Source organism: Oryx dammah, unplaced genomic scaffold (genome assembly GCF_014754425.2).
Source record: "Oryx dammah isolate SB20612 unplaced genomic scaffold, SCBI_Odam_1.1 HiC_scaffold_12, whole genome shotgun sequence".
In the NCBI taxonomy this organism is placed as follows: Eukaryota; Metazoa; Chordata; class Mammalia; order Artiodactyla; family Bovidae; genus Oryx; species Oryx dammah.
The window spans coordinates 54,933,044-54,949,963 of NW_024070196.1; the positions used below are offsets into that span (position 1 = coordinate 54,933,044).

Consider the following 16,920-nt stretch of genomic DNA (forward strand, 5'->3'; position numbering starts at 1 on the left):
CTCCCATTCCATTTCTTCCCCCACCGCATGTCAACCACCATTCTGTTCTCTATGTAATATGATTCAGTATTTGTTTCATAGATACGTTTAGTTGTGTCATAGTTTAGATTCCACATATAAGTGATATCATATGGTATTCATCTTTGTCTGACTTAATATGATAATCTCTAGTATGTTGCTGCAGATGGCATTATTTCATTCTTTTTTATAGCTGGGTAGTACTCCATTGTGTGTGTGTATACACACACACACACAACACACACACACAGACACACAGACACACACACTATATCTTCTTTATCCATTTATCTGTCAACAGGAATTTAGGTTGTTTCCACGTCTTGATTGTTGTGAATAGTGCTGCTGTGGGCATAGGGGTGCATGTATCTTTTTGAATTGGAGTTTTTTCTGGATATATGCCAGGGAGTGGGATTGCTGGATCACATGGCAACTCTATTTTTAGTTTTCTGAGGAACCTCCATACTGTTTTCCATAGTAGCTGCACTAACTTATGTTCCCACCAATAGTGTAGAAGGGTTCCCCTTTCTGGAAACTCTTGATTTTTTTTTTTTTTTTTTTGGGTAAATTTACTTATTTTAATTGAAGACTAATTATAGTATTGTAGTGGTTTTTGCCATACATTCACATGAATCAGCCATGGGTGTACATGTGTCCCCCATCCTAAACCCCCCCTCCCACCTCCTCCCATCCCATTCCTCAGGGTCATCCCAGTGCACTGGCCCTGAGCGCCCTGTCTAATGCATCAAACCTGGACTGGCCATCTATTTCACATATGGTAATATACATGTTTCAATGCTATTCTCGCAAATCATCCAACCCTTGCCTTCTCCCACAGAGTCCAAAAGTCTGTTCTTTACATCTGTGTCTCTTTTGCTGTCTCGTATAGGATCATTGTTACCATCTTTCTAAATTCCATATATATGCGTTAATATGCTGTATTGGCATTTGGCTTCCCTGGTAGCTCAGCTGGTGAAGAATCCGCCTGCAATGCAGGAGACACCTGTTTGATTCTTGGGTCGGGAAGGTCTGCTGAAGAAGGGATAGGCTACCCACTCCACTATTCTTGGGCTTCCCTGGTGCCTCAGCTGGTAAAGAATCTGCTAGATGGTGATTGCAGCCATGAAATTAAGAGACGCTTGCTCCTTGCAAGAAAAGCTATGACAAACCTAGACAGCATATTAAAAAGCGAGACATTACTTTGCTGACAAAAGTCCATCTAGTCAAAGCTATGGTTTTTCCAGTAGTCATGTATGGATGTCAGAGTTGGACCATAAAGAAAGCTGAGTGCCAAAGAATTGATGCTTTTGAACTGTGGTGTTGGAGAAGACTCCTGAGAGTCCCTTGGACTGCAAGGAGATCAAACCAATCCATCCTAAAGGAAATCAGTCCTGAATGAATATTGGAAGGATTGATGTTGAAGCTCCGATACTTTGCCCACCTGATGTGAAGAACTGACTGACTGGAAAAGACCCTGATGCTGGGAAAGATTGAAGGCAGGACAAGAAGGGGACAACAGAGGATGAAATGGTTGGATGGCATCACCGACTTGATGGACATGAATTTGAGCAAGCTCTGGGAGTTGGTGATGGAAAGGGAAGCCTGGCGTGCTGCAGTCCATGGGGTCGCAAAGAGTCAGACACGACTGAGTGACTGAACTGACTTGAAAGTCCAAAAGTGTTTTCTGAAAGTGTCCAAGTCCTGGTTCTTTATTATTTCTTTAGACTCAATAGACTCAAGAGCAAAACTGATGAAGTTTGGTATCACCACACACAAGCTGTCTTCCTTTGGGCTCCATTCATCCCAGGATGAGTGACAGTACCTCAGTAGGATAGTTTGGGGATGGGGGTCACATCGTGGGTAGCCAAATTTAGCCAGTAAGTGCGTAAACTAAGTTCTTCTGATGGTGTATAGATGGGATGTTAAGTAATTTTCTGGCAGTCCAGAATCTTGTTGGAAAGTCAAATTTGATTAGGTTCTTTGATAAGGAGTTTTGTTATTTAGTATGTCTTTCTTGACCTCATGCTGTAGAGCCTGCTGCCTAGTACCTGTTGTCATTTTTGTTGCTTATTTTCTTAATGAGCCCTTTTCAAGAAATGGAAAGTTGTTTGACCAGTAGAAAAGACTAATCTAGTTTGGGCAGGGATTCTCAGCTCAGGAATTTGGATTTTCTGAATAGAAGCAAAGCTTACATATGTTTTTGCCTTTCTAAGAGATGGTTCTGATTGTCTGAACTACTTTTCATTGTCATTACAGATAGAATTTTCTTTTTTTAAAATATTTATTTGGCTGTGTCAGATCTTAGTTGCAGCACTTGAGCTCTTAATTAGTGCATGTGGGATCTATTTCCCTGACCAGGGATCATACCTGGGCCCCTTGCAATGGAGTGTGGAGTCTTAGCCACTGGACAACCAGGGAAGTTCCACAGATAGAATCTTAGTGGCCAGCAGCTGCTCTGTGTTTGACTTTCTCAGTCTTAAACTTGCAAGCCATTCTATTTTCTTCACATCTTTAATAGAGCCGGATCAGAAAATTTGTAAGTGCACCATGTCGTCATAAATACGCATTGTTCTTATTTTAAGACATTTTGGTTCTAAAAGCATAAGTACTTCTGTTATTATTGGTAATATTTTTTGCGTGTGGATATTTAAGACCTTTTTAATGGCAGTATATATTTTAAAAACAGACGTAAAAAATTAACATTCTCCCACATGCCCAGAGCGTGTGGAGAAGCAGGTTGGGATGTGTGGGTGAGCAGTAGGCAGCCAGGTGCCTTCTGCGGGCTCTTCGAAGACTGGGACAAGCAGCATACATCTGCCTAGAATTTGGGGGAAATAAAGTCTGCATTTTAGCTGATGCTCGTTCTCAGCGTTACTGTCCTTGTTAGTTCTTAATGGAAACTTCATCTTCAAATTGTCCAGTATCTGGTTGAGTATCTGCTACATGTAAGATGCCAGGTGATGAGGGGCCCTTGGGGAGGACATGCAAGTTCCTGGTTCCTCCTGAGGTCCCCAGTGTTGACCTGGTGTTGGGCAGAGACTGTACTGACCAGCCTGAGGCCTCTGGGGACATATGCAGCTGCTCCATGTCTGACTTGACTAGAGCCTTCTTCTAATTCTGGACTGAAAGCAAACAGGAATTTGGAGGAGGATGGAGAGAGTTCACATCCTGTAGTTGGCTTCTATAATGCAGTGGTTTGTGAGATTTGTGTGCGTGTGTGCTAAGTTGCTTCAGTCATGTCTGATTCTTTGCAACCATATGGACTAAAACCTCTCAGGCTCCTCTGTCCATGGGATTCTCCAGGCAAGAATACCAGAGTAGGTTGCCATGCCCTTCTCTAAGGGATCTTCCTGATACAGGGATCGAACCCGTATCTCTTAGGTCTCCTGAATTGGCAGGCAGGTTCTCTACCACCAGTGCCACCTGGGAAGCCTTTGAGAAATTTAGTGTTTTTTAAAAGCTTTTAAGAACTTGCCTCTTTCCAGAAAGGGTTTGAGACAACTTGAAAGACACACACACACACACACATATATGTAGATATATAGATAAAATGGGAAATCAGAGCAAAGGGAAGAAGGAGAGCTTAGGAAGTGTTGGCATGATTGCAAAGGTGGTCAGAGTGGGTCCCAGCTTCTCCTAGCCAGAGGGGAAAGGATAGTGTCATGATTCAGGGCAAGGAAAGGACTTGAGCGGTAGTGGAGGATCTTGTGGGCGCTAGGCACAGTTTATCCCCATTTTACAGAGGACAAAACTGAAAGGCAGAGAGTCACTGGGCTGAGACTTGAAACCTACTGGGGACGAGCCTTGAAGCCTCTGGAATGTCAATCTGTTATCAGGAGGTGGAAGAATTTTGGTTTCTTCAGGTGGAAGACATTTTTTGTAATGAAACATTTTCTCTAAGGCTGTACTTCATATTCTTCCAGTTTTTTTTCCCCTATGTATATAATAACAAATGTAATAAATACTTTTTCAATCACAAAAAGTTTTACTGTATCCTGTTTAGGGCATCACTTATCATGGGTAGCTTTCCATGGCAGAATGACTAGATCAAATCCATTTTTTTTTTTAAAGATTTCTTTTTTGGGGGTATATGTACCATTTTAAAAGTCTTTATTGAATTTACTACAATATTGTTTTGGTTTTTTGGCTCCCAAGTCCTGAGGGATCTAAGCTTTCTAACCAGGGATCAAACTTGCACCCCCTGCACTGGAAGGCGAAGTCTTAACCACTGGACCTCTAGGGAAGTCCCATCCATTCATTTTTAATATCTGCATCTTAACCTATTGTTTAGAGGTATCATATTTTAGCAGTCTCTTAGTGATGGCTATTTGATTTCCAGGGTTTCTTTTTCCCATATTACAAACAATTCTGCAGTGAATCTCTTTATTGACAAACTATTGCAAATTCCTATGAAATAAATGGTCAGAAGTAGAATTACTGGTTCAAAGGGTATATGTTTACATTTAAAAGTTAAAAAAATTTTAAATTGGATAATTGCTTTACAGAATTTTGTGGTTTTCTGTCATACAACAAGATTCAGCCATATGTATGCCCATGTCCCCTCCCTCCCCAACCTCCCTCCCCATCCCACCCTTCTAGCTTGTCACAGAGCCCTTGTTTGAGAGTTAAATTTTTAACAGAAATGGTCAGATTACCTTCCAAACTGTTTAAGGAAAAGATTGTATCATGTTACATTGTCTGCCTCCTATATTCTGTCTGGTGCTGAGAGGAATGCAGAAAGGATGCAAGAGGGTTTGTTGCCCTCCAAGAGTCTCCATCTATGCTGTCCATCTAATCAATCCTAGGGACTGTCTGGGGTGTCAGCCTGGGTGGGTGGGTGAGTGGGTGGATTTAATTCAGCTTTTCAAACTTGCCTTGCAAACACTGTGCATGGTGTTTAGGAGGTATCTTTATTGTATTGATTCTCTCGGGTAATGGCTGTAATTTCCTTAGGGCAGAGACCTCGTCCTACATGAGACTTACGGTGTGTCTCACACATCTTCATAGCTTTGTGAAGACATTGTAATTATAACATGTCAGGCAGTATTCGAGGATCTAATTGAGAACATTTTCTTTTTTTGGAGGGGTGTATGAAGAATGAATAACTTTGGTGTTCTGTACAGGTCATGGAATATCAGCCTGGAGGGGATTTGCTGTCACTTTTGAATAGATTTGAGGACCAATTAGATGAAAATATGATTCAGTTTTACCTAGCTGAACTGATTTTGGCTGTCCATAGTGTTCATCAGATGGGATATGTACATCGGTAAGTGAGACTCTGGTAGTCTATTGAGAATTTACCTGTATCACCTAAGACTTCCTAAAATGGAGTGAGTGATTTCAACATCAGACTAATTCTTCATCCAGTTTTTAGCCAGTCTTCACCAATAATTGGCTTAAGGCAAATTGTGCAGAATGGCAAATGTTTCTGCTTACCCATTCAACAATGAAATAGATCTAAAATTGTAGTGTTCTTACATTTGCTAGTAAGATCTGTTAATGTGGCTAATAAGACGAGCTCTTGCATAAGTTCTTTGGGTGCTATGGTAGGAAAACCAAATTTAATTTGCACAAGGAAGCGGCCTACCACACAGAAACAGAAGACAATGTCGTTGTACTTCTTACCTTGCCTGTTAGTAATCGACAAATGTGTTCTTCCAAATCCTCAATTGGAAAGTGTTTCTTTACATCTTCACTCATCTTCACTAAAATGTAAATTTTATGAGCATCTGAGAATGTTGTGGGAATGGAATGTTGGTTAGACCAGGAACCACAAAATCCTGAATAGAGTTTGTTTTTTTTTTCATTGACTAGCCATATGACCATGAGCAAACCCCTTAGTTTCTTGTGGTCTTAGTTTTCTTAATATAAAATGTGTGTCTTGAGGAGAACTAATCCATCTAATAACAGGTATTTGCTCCTTTTTCTTTTTCTGCTTTCCTTCCCCTCCCTCCCTCCCTCCCTCTATTCTTTCTCTTTTACTTAAATTTGTTTTGTAAAATGCTTATTACATATGTCCATCAGTAGGTAGGTCTGTATGGCAAAACCATAGACACCAAGATTCTTGGCTGAATCACGATCCTAGGTCTGCAGTTGCTTGATGATTGGCATGGAGAAGACAACACTAATTTATGGCCTTGATTTCCATACAGAGACATCAAGCCCGAGAACATCCTCATTGACCGAACAGGACACATCAAGCTGGTGGATTTTGGATCAGCTGCTAAAATGAACTCAAATAAGATGGTAACAAAATAGAATAAGATAACTTAATAGAACTTATACTACAGAGTGTTCTGAGGTCCTCATAAGTTTGGAAAATATGGGATAAAGTTGAGTAACACTCTGAAGCCTTCATCTGCCAGCTGTGAAATGATTTCTCTGCGGGGTGGGTGGGGATGGGTCACAGAGCTATTTTCCAGACTTACTTGACCTTGGACCCTTTTATGTAAAATACCTGTTAATACTCTACAAAACATTTTAAGGAACATTCTTGTAGTTTGGTTACAAAAAAGGGGAAAATACTTTTGTTTTTCCCTTCATTTTCCTTGCTTATTAATTGATTGTCTTCTGTTACATTCTCTTTTTCATTTTAAATATTTTGATGAAATGTAACCTTATTTATCTCAAATCCTGTACTTCATATGCAGTGCAATGAAAATTAATCGCTAGAGCATTTGAACCAAGCATTAAGAACCAAGTGCTCAAAATGTCAATTCTAAGTCCTGCACCTTTGGTAAAAATTAAGCTGTATTCCACATGTTAATTATTATTAAGCTGTATCCCGTGTGCTAATAGGAAGGCAAGAGGGTAGCTATTGAGGTCAAGAATGAGAATACTTTAGGAAAAAGATGACAAAGTAAAAGAAAATTAGATTTTAAAAACCTCATCAAGTTGGCACATGCTAAAATGTAAATTTTCAAGTTAACTATGCAAAAAATGGTAAGTCTAAGAGAAAATCGACTTAGATTTTAAGACTCATTTCCCAACTGAATTACTTGATGACCTGTACAAATCCTTTGGAACTTGGGCTTTTATTTTTCCTCTAGAATATACTGATTCTAGTTAAAATGCAGAAATGAAGGGGGGGCCTGCTCTTCAAAATACCCCCTGGCTCTGAGAGTTTAGTCCTTATAAAGGGCAACATATAAAATTGCCTTTCTTTTTCCTTCTCATGTTCCTTGGAGGAAAGGTGGGTATTATTATATTTGGAAAAGGCTCAAGTTTGTGTTAACTCTTTGCATTCCAGGGTTTCATTTCCCTGTTCTATAGATTTGAGGCCTATTTGACATAACTTCTTTCAGGTTCAGGCTCTTGGAAAAACAGGCTCTTTATGTTGTGTGAGGTCAGGGTTTTTCAGCCTCAGCATTGGTTGTCCTCCCTCCATAATCTATGTGCTTATAATCTCTTCTACTTGATCATTACATTAATAATGAGAGTATCAAAGAATTTTATGTTTTAAAATGAAAGTGTTAGTTGCTCACTTGTGTCTGACTCTTTGTGACCCTGTGGACTGTAGCCCACCAGGCTCTTCTCTCCATGGAATTCTCCAGACAAGAGTACTAGAGTGGGTTGCCATTTCCTTCTCTAACAGATCTTCTTGACCCAGGGATTGAACCTGGGTCTTCTGCATTGCAGGTAGATTCTTTACTGTCTGAGCTACCAAAAATTGTGTACAATTCGGAAACAAGCATGAAAACTTAGGTATTGGATTTAGTGGATTAAAGTACAGGAAAAAAAAGTTAAATTATACAAAATTCTACCATCTGCGATTCAAAAACCTATGCCTTGCATTAGTGATCTTAATAAATTCAGCCATCTAGAAATAAAATGAAGCATAGGTATGTAGTCAGAGCCATACGCATTTTAATCTAGAGAATTCTCTGTGGTGGGGGCTGTCCTGTATATTGTAGGATGTTTAGCTTCATCCCTGGTCTCTACCCACTATATGCCAGTAGCCTCCCCTCCAGTTGTGACAACCCAGAATAACTCCAGACATTTCCCAGTGTTCACTGGGGGAAAGAATCACCCTTGGTGGAAAACCTCTGCCATAGATGGAGAAGCATCAGAAGGCTTAATAGAGCTGGCAATATGTGTCTGTGATTAGAAAGCCTATTTGGAGAACTGGATCATGATCCAGAGTCATTGCTTAGAAAATAAATGGGAATAAAGAGTAAGGTCCTGGGATTTCCCTGGTCGTCCAGTGGTCAAGAATCCATTTTCCAGTGCAGGGGACATGGCAGTTCCATCCTTGGTGGGGGATATAAGATCCCACATGCTGTGGGGCAATTGAGCTGGTGCACCACAGCAAGAGAAGCCCGTGTGCCGCAACTAGAGAAAATAGAGGCCACGCATCGCAATGAAGACACAGTACAAACGAGAAAAAAATCAGAGTAAGGTCTCTGCATCTGAAGTTACTCTCTTCAGAGCCCTTGGTGGAGATGGGACTGCTTTTCATTTCAGATTTCTGTTTTCCAGTGTTGCAAACTGCCTTTTTCAGTTCTTCAGATGGTAGCAACATTCCCTTCAGGTGATGAGCCTGCTGCTGCTAAGTCGCTTCAGTCGTGTCTGACTCTGTGTGACCCCATAGACAGCAGCCCACCAGGCTCCCCTGTCCCTGGGATTCTCCAGGCAAGAACACTGGAGTGGGTTGCCATTTCCTTCTCCAATGCATGGAAGTGAAAAGTGAAAGGGAAGTCGCTCAGTCGTGTCTGACTCTTGGTGACCCCATGGACTGCAGCCTACCAGGCTCCTCCGTCCATGGGATTTTCCAGGCAAGAGTACTGGAGTGGGGTGCCATTGCCTTCTCCAGGTGATGAGCCTAGGAGCAAATAAACTCAGGTTTATTTGCAGCTCAGTGGTCAAGCCCTGATTTTTTTGGTCAAGGAGATAATGACCCTCAGTTTTACTTGCTTGAAAATGCTGTAGCTCCTCTCCTGTTAGAGAATCTTCTCCCCAGAGCTTTGTGCTCTTAGAGCCCGAATGTGTAAAGCAGTTGAGGAGGAATTTTTGGCATTGTTTTAAGTGCAAAGGACTTTTTGTTATAAACAATCAGTAATTTGCAATCTAGATCAAGTATGGATATAGAATTAAAACCTTTTTCTGTATTTTTGATCAGTGTTGGTGGGTAAAATATATGTTTCCTTTAAATAGGATGTTTTATAGGTCTAAAGCAGGTTTTAAAAGTTTTTTTATATTAAAAATATACTATATAAAATATAATTTGGAAATTTCCTGGCAGTCCAGTGGTTAGGACTGTGTACTTCCACCGTAGGGGGCTATGAGTTTGATCCCTGGTCAGGGAACTAGGATCCCGCATGCCTCATGGCATGCCCCGCTCCCAAATACACACACACACACACACACAGACACATAGACACACACATTCTCTCTCTCTCTCTCTCTCTCTCTCACACTCACACACTCATTGGAATTATTGTATGTTATCCCAAATCCATTTATCATTTTCCTTGCCACTGCTACATGTTGTCTGTGTATTTTGAGTACTTGTGAATCTTCGCTCTGTTGAGTTTCTCACCTTCCATTGTCTTTATTTAAGCTTTTTAGTCAGAGTGTTGCTTGAGGGTATTTTTGTTAGTGAACACAGGTGGACCATATTGCCTGGAGGTTTGGGTGTTGAGCTGAGATGTCACCCACTTCCCCTTATTAGAATCTCAGAGAATGGCAGATACCTAACAGTTCCCACCTGTCTCAGTTCTCATGAAAACAATTGTAAGGAGATTATAAGTAAAGAGCATTATAGCATGTTAAGTGATAATCACTACCATTTAGCAGTTGGAAACCCATAGGAGATAACCCTTTTTGAGATTTATGGAGTAGTGAAAAGATTTTATTACTTTTCCATGAGAAGAACAACATAGTGAGAATATTTCCTCCCCTGCTTCTGCAGGTGTGTATCTGTGCCCTGGGCAGCTGCTGCTAAGTCACTTCAGTCGTGTCCAACTCTGTGCGACCCCATAGACGGCAGCCCACCAGGCTCTGCTGTCCCTGGGATTCTCCAGGCAGGAACACTGGAGTGGGTTGCCATTTCCTTCTCTAATGCATGAAAGTGAAAAGTGAAAGTGAAGGCATTCAGTCGTGTCCGACTCTTCGCGATCCCATGGACTGTAGCCTACCAGGCTCCTCCATCCACGGGGTTTTCAAGGCAAGAGTACTGGAGTGGGGTGCCACTGCCTTCTCCGCTGGGCAGCTAGAAGAGGAAAGTTAAGTTCAGTTTTCTGTATAAGCATTTTCAGAGAAGGGGATTGGGAGGAAGAAGATGGGTTTTCTTACCTTCCTCTCTATCTGCTTTTTGCTTGTTAAAGAATCTGCTAGTTCTGTAAAAACAATCTGCTGGGTTAATCCTCTCTTTGTTTTTCTTCCCCCCTTTTCCCCCTCCTTCCCCTTGCCTCCCTTTCTTCCCCCTGCATCTCTCCAAAATATGACAGACTTTTCTGTCTCCTAGTCATCTGATTATTGCCTCCTCCTGAACTTGTATACTTTCTTCCCTGTCAATACAGGGAAGATCAAAGTTCAGTAAAACTGGGGTCTTGTTAGATGATGTACTGCAGGCAGGCTGGGTTCCTAGTACACTGTCCCACCTTTAACATCTCACCCAGATAGGCTGGGTGTGAAGTGCCACCAGAGAAGAGTGAAAGGATCTTGCAAAATCCCTATCAGGAATTTGAGATTACATGTTGAACAGGTTTAATGTACTTGGAGGTCAGTAACAAATGGAAACTTAGTAGTCCTTGAAATTGAAAGTTGCTCAGTCGTGTCTGACTCTCTTTGACCCCATGGACTATACAGTCCTCAGAATTCTCCAGTCCAGGATTCTGGAGTGGGTAGCCTTTCCCTTCTCCAGGGGATCTTCCCAACCCAGGGATTGAACCTGGGTCTCCCACATTGCAGGAGGATTCTTTACTAGCTGAGCCACAAGGGAAGCCCAAGAATAATGGAGTGGGTAGCCTATCCCTTCTCCAGGGGATCTTCTGACCCAGGAATGAAACCAGGGTCTCCTGCATTGGAAGTGGATTCTTTACCATCTGAGCTATCAGGGAAGCCCAAGTAGTGTCATTAAAAGTCTTTGTTAATAGTAATTACTATAGTAGGAGATGTACAGAAAAAAAGCTAGGGAATATTTTTCTTAAAATTTGGAAATTTGCAAAATTATTGGACATAAAATGTATACAATCACTTACCTGTTATGGAGCAGAAATCAGTTACAGAGTTATCTGGCTCTCTGATAAGTCTAACCATTTGTTTGAAAATGAGGAATTGACAGTTTATACCTCTTGGTGGGTCATGCTGATAAACATGACCCAGTCAACTTTCTTTCAACTCTGGTTGTGAACAACTCTGACCAAGCCCTGGGAGCTGTAAGCAAGGAGAACTGAATATTCCCAAACAATCCAATGTGATGATAAAATAAGCCCTGATACGTAGAAATGATGAATATTTGAGGACTGTGTATTAATGGTTCTGCACAATAATCAGGCATAAAGGGTAAGCATGTAATCAATGATTCAGTGGAATTAGCACTACCTAGTCAAACCAGGATGTTACAGTTTTCCTTCTCTTGTTTTTATGTATTTTTTATAGTACTTAAAAAAATATTATTTATTTCCAGTTCAGTCACTCAGTCATATCTGACTCTTTGTGACCCCATGGACTACAGCATGGCAGGCCTCCCTGTCCATCACCAACTCTCAGAGTTTACTCAAACTCATGTCCATCGAGTTGGTGATGCCATCCAACCATCTCATCCTCTGTCATCCTCTTTTCCTCCCGCCTTCAGTCTTTACCAGCATCAGGTTCTTTTCAAATGAGTCAGTTCTTTGCATCAGATGCCAGAGTATTGGAATTTCAGCTTCAGCATCAGTCTTTCCAATGAATATTCAGGACTGATTTCCTTTAGGATGGACTGGTTGGATCTCCTTGCAGTCCAAGGGACTGTCAAGAGTCTTCTCCAACACCACAGTTCAAAAGCATCAATTCTTCAGCGCTCAGCTTTCTTTATAGTCCAACTCTCACATCCATACATGACTACTGCAAAAACCATAGCTTTGACTGGATGGACTTTGGCAAAGTAATGTCTCTGCTTTTTAATATGCTGTCTTAAGTTGGTCATAGCTTTTCTTCCAAGGAGTAAGCGTCTTTTAATTTCCTGGCAGCAGTCACCATCTGCAGTAATTTTGGAGCCTCAGTAAATAAAGTCTGCCACTGTTTCCCCATCTATTTGCCATGAAGTGATGGGACCAGATGCCATGATCTTAGTTTTCTGAATGTTGAGTTTTAAGCCAACTTTTTCACTCTCCTCCTTCACTTTCATCAAGAAGTTCTTTAATTCTTCTTGCTTTCTGCCATAAGGGTGGTGTCATCTGCATATCTGAGGTTATTGATTTTTCTCCCGGCAGTCTTAATTCCAGCTTGTGCTTCACCCAGCCCGGCATTTTGTATGATGTACTCTGCATATAAGTTAAATAAGCAGGGTGACAATATACAGCCTTGACATACTCTTTTCCCGATTTGGCACCAGTATGTTGTTCCATGTCCAGTTCTAACTGTTGCATCCTGACATGCATACAGGTTTCTCAAGAGGCTGGTCAGGTGGTCTGATATTCCCATCTCTTTCAGAATTTTCCACAGTTTATTGTGATCCACACAGTCAAAGGCTTTGGCATAGTCAAGAAAGCAGAAATCGATGTTTTTCTGGAGCTCTCTTGCTTTTTCGATGATCCAGCGGATGTTGGCAATTTGATCTCTGGTTCCTCTGCCTTTTCTAAAACCAGCTTGAACATCTGGAAATTCACGGTTCACGTATTGCTGAAGCCTGGCTTGGAAAATTTTAAGCATTACTTTACTAGCGTGTGAAATGAGTGCAATTGTGCAGTAGTTTGAGCATTCTTTTGCATTGCCTTTCTTTGGGGTTGGAATGAAAACTGACCTTTTCCAGTCCCGTGGCCACTGGTGAGTTTTCCAAATTTGCTGGCATATTGAGTGCAGCACTTTCACAGCATCATTTTTCAGGATTTGAAATAGCTCAACTGGAATTCCATCACCTCCACTAGCTTTGTTCATAGTGATGCTTCCTAAAGCCCACTTGACTTTACATTCCAGGATGTCTGGCTCTAGTGAGTGATCACTCCATCGTGATTATCTTGGTTGTGAAGATCTTTTTTGTACAATTCTTCTGTTTATTTTTTCCACCTCTTCTTAATATCTTCTGCTTCTGTTAGGTCCATACCATTTCTGTCCTTTATCGAGCCCATTGTTGCATGAAATGTTCCCTTGGTATCTCTAATTTTCTTGAAGAGATCTCTAGTCTTTCCCATTCTGTTGTTTTCCTCTATTTCTTTGGATTGATCGCTGAGGAAGGCTTTCCTATCCCTGCTTGCTATCCTTTGGAACTCTGCATTCAAATGGGTATACCTTTCATTTTCTCCTTTGCTTTTCGCTTCCTTTCTTTTCACACCAATTTGTAAGGCCTCCTCAGACAGCCCTTTTACTTTTTTGCATTTGTTTTTCTTGGGGATGGTCTTGATTCCTGCCTCCTGTACAGTGTCATGAACGTCTGTCCATAGTTCATCAGGCACTCTATCAGATCTAGTCCCTTAAATCTATTTCTCACTTATACTGTATAGTCATAAGGGATTTGATTTAGGTCATCCCTGAATGGTCTAGTGGTTTTCCCTACTTTCTTCAATTTAAGTCTGAATTTGGCTATAAAGGAGTTCATGAACTGAGCCACAGTCAGCTCCTTGTCTTGTTTCTGCTAACTGTATAGAGCTTCACCATCTTTGGCTGCAAAGAATATAATCAGTCTGATTTCAGTGTTGACCATCTGGTTATGTCCATGTGTAGAGTCTTCTCTTGTGTTGTTGGAAGAGGGTGTTTGCTATGACCAGTGGGTTCTCTTGGCAGAACTCAGCCTTTGCCCCGCTTCATTCCGTACTCCAAGGCTAAAGTTGCCTGTTACTCCAGGTGTTTCTTGACTTCTTACTTTTGCATTCCAGTCCCCTATAATGAAAAGGACATCTTTTTTGGGTGTTCGTTCTAGAAGCTCTTGTAGGTCTTCATAGAACTGTTCAGCTTCTTCACCGTTACTGGTTGGGGCATAGACTTGGATTACCGTGATATTGAATGGTTTGCCTTGGAAATGAACAGAGATCATTCTGTTACACAAACATTAAAAGACAGAAGTCTTGGGTCAGGCTTCCTGACATCAAGTTTACCTTTTGACTGAAGCTACTTTCAGTTCCTCAAGCTTATGTTGTCCTGTCTTAGACCAAATGTTTTCTCCTTTCTCCTCACTTTAGTCTGTCAGCACAGACCTGTGAGTTTTTGGGTGTTGTGACCATTTAGTTTTCCCGTGTGTGTTTGTAATGGAAGTGCTATTGCCCAATGGCTGACTGGTTCAAGAACAGCAATATCACACTGTTCTCTGTGTTTAGGGTTTGAAACAAACCTGTGGTGGGCCTGAGGGAAGGGGTGAAAAGAGAGGGAGTCGGAAGAATGAATTTGTTTTCTTTACCAGTGGGTCTTTGGGAATGGGCAAGATTAAAGTTTCAGGCTGGAAGAGCTTGGGGCTTCATCACTGGGTAAAGGAGACTCCTAGCATCTTCTCTAAACATTGACTTCCTCTCAATCTCTATTCAAATCAAAGCAAAGCAAATTGATTTTCTTGATACAAAGCCCAGCCTTAAAGATGTGTGGTCACACCTATAGAGTCTCTTGGCTCAAATAGGGGCACTGAATACCCTTTAATGGGGGGAGAGTTCTTTTGCACCTCATAACTACTGATAAGAGAGAATCCTTTTTAGATATAGGGTTATTGGGCAGCTGGTCGACCTAGTATGTGATCAGTATCAGGCCCTCTGTTTCGACAGGAAAGAAGGTTAGAGAGATGGTCTTTAAACTTCAGATTTTGTGGCTCAATAAAACTTCAAGACAATTTTGAAGACCCAAAGGTTGCCAGCTTACTAGGTTTTCTAGGAAGGAGTGGGAGTGAGGGGTAGAAAACATACCTTTTCATCAGCAGCATTTCAAGAAACAAAGGATGTTTAAACAATAAACCAGTCAGAAGGACAAATTCTCAGAAATAAGGACAGTTCCTTAAATGGAGTGTGTTTAGCTTTATAAAGAGACAAAGCTACATTGTCCTGATATTTCTTTGTCAAGGTCATGTGCTTGAGTGCCATAGGATTGGAGGGCTCCGTGTTTCTGAAAAGTGGGGAGAGAATCAGAGGAGCAGGAGTTGGTAGTGAGGAAAATGAACTCATTAATAACGTTTGACCTCTGGCGGAAGTTATTTATCTTGTCTTGCCTTGTGGGTAGGCCGAATAGGAATATTGATTCCAAATATTTAAACTTGAGATAGAACACATGTTTATGATACTGTATTGCCAGCTTGCTGCCAGTTTTCCAGTATAGGGTAGATTTATCTTTCAGATTCATGTTTAGATGTTGTTATCATTTTACTGTTTCCGTAAGAGAAGTTCTGTTGTATCAATAAGAAGTATCAGGAAAGACATCTTCCTTTCCAGGTATGTACCCAGCTCTCATTTGTGTAACCAAACAGTGTATATCATCCGCAACCCTGGCCCCTTTGCCTTTGGATTACATTATGTGCTTTTTTTTAAAAATGAGTGACTCATTTGCATTTCCTGATGCTGTGCCACTTGACAGAAGGTTCAAGTGCCTGGGAGAATAGTAATCAGAGGCAAATCAGCTTATGTCTGAATTGTGGCTGCTGGCAATCTATTTGAGGATAATTGAAAAGTCGCTGTGTTCATTTTATTTGTGGGTTTCTAGGTAAATGCCAAACTCCCGGTTGGGACTCCAGATTACATGGCCCCTGAAGTGTTGACTGTGATGAATGGGGACGGAAAAGGTGCCTATAGCCTAGACTGTGATTGGTGGTCAGTGGGAGTTATTGCTTATGAGATGGTTTATGGAAGATGCCCATTCACTGAAGGAACCTCAGCCAAAACCTTCAATAACATCATGAATTTCCAGGTAAAGAGCCCTTACTAGATTCTGAGGTAATATTGAGAAATGTCATTTTAAAATGGTGTGAATGAACGTTTATAATGTAAACCAGAAGTTCCAGATAATAACAATAGCAAATACTTTATATAGCATTTACTCTGTGCCAAAAGAAATTCTAAATGCTTTATTAATTGTATTATATTGACTCTCAGGTGCCAGTAATTGTAAGTCTATGCCATCATTTTAGGTATCATTAAAAAGAAAAAACTGCTGCCAATTAATAATTGTAGGATATTTTATTGATTATAAAATGTTTTGATTACAGTGATGTTAAATGTGAGTAAAATGGGGGTCATAGGATTTGTGAAATATAGTTCATTAATTTGGCTAATCCTCAAGCAATCCTGTGAGGTAGATAATATTGTCATTTTACAGATGAGCAAACCAAAGCACAGAGTGGTTAAATAACTTGCCCAAAGTAGCACAGGCTGTCTAGCTTTGAAATACATGCTCTCGATATGCTATACAGTTTCTTAGTGCCACTAGCTGTCAAATATGGTTAAAATTCAGAGACATGGATAGAAATACTAATAGACACATAAAATAGAATTAAAGCTATCGTCTAGAAACTATATTTGTCATTATATTAGCCTGTTTCTTAAGGATATGATAAATATCTATGTTTTAGTTTCAACAAAAAGGAAAAAGAGAATTTGTCACAGATTTTTGTGTATCATCCAATTTCTTCCAGGGGTGCTTAGTACATATTTTTCTATATAAAATATACTTTTTGTATGCTTAATACATGCATATATTTTTTGATATTCTTGTGTCTCCTCCTGAGTTAAAATTTCCCCCAAGATGATGCTTAAGTCTCACCTGTTTCCTTCATTTCCATCCATTCATTCAGTT

The 16,920-nt window shown here is 40.7% G+C and overlaps 1 protein-coding gene across 4 annotated transcripts in view; it reads left to right on the plus strand.

Annotated features, from left to right (window-relative positions):
• CIT (citron rho-interacting serine/threonine kinase) overlaps positions 1-16,920 on the plus strand; it is a 171,882-nt gene that overhangs the window by 30,149 nt on the left and 124,813 nt on the right. For all 4 annotated transcript variants that reach the window (XM_040250781.1, XM_040250783.1, XM_040250782.1 and 1 more), the window contains exons 6-8: positions 5,142-5,284; positions 6,171-6,264; positions 15,832-16,035. In XM_040250781.1, the coding sequence (XP_040106715.1) occupies positions 5,142-5,284; positions 6,171-6,264; positions 15,832-16,035 (441 nt within the window). The remainder of the gene's footprint in view (positions 1-5,141; positions 5,285-6,170; positions 6,265-15,831; positions 16,036-16,920) is intronic.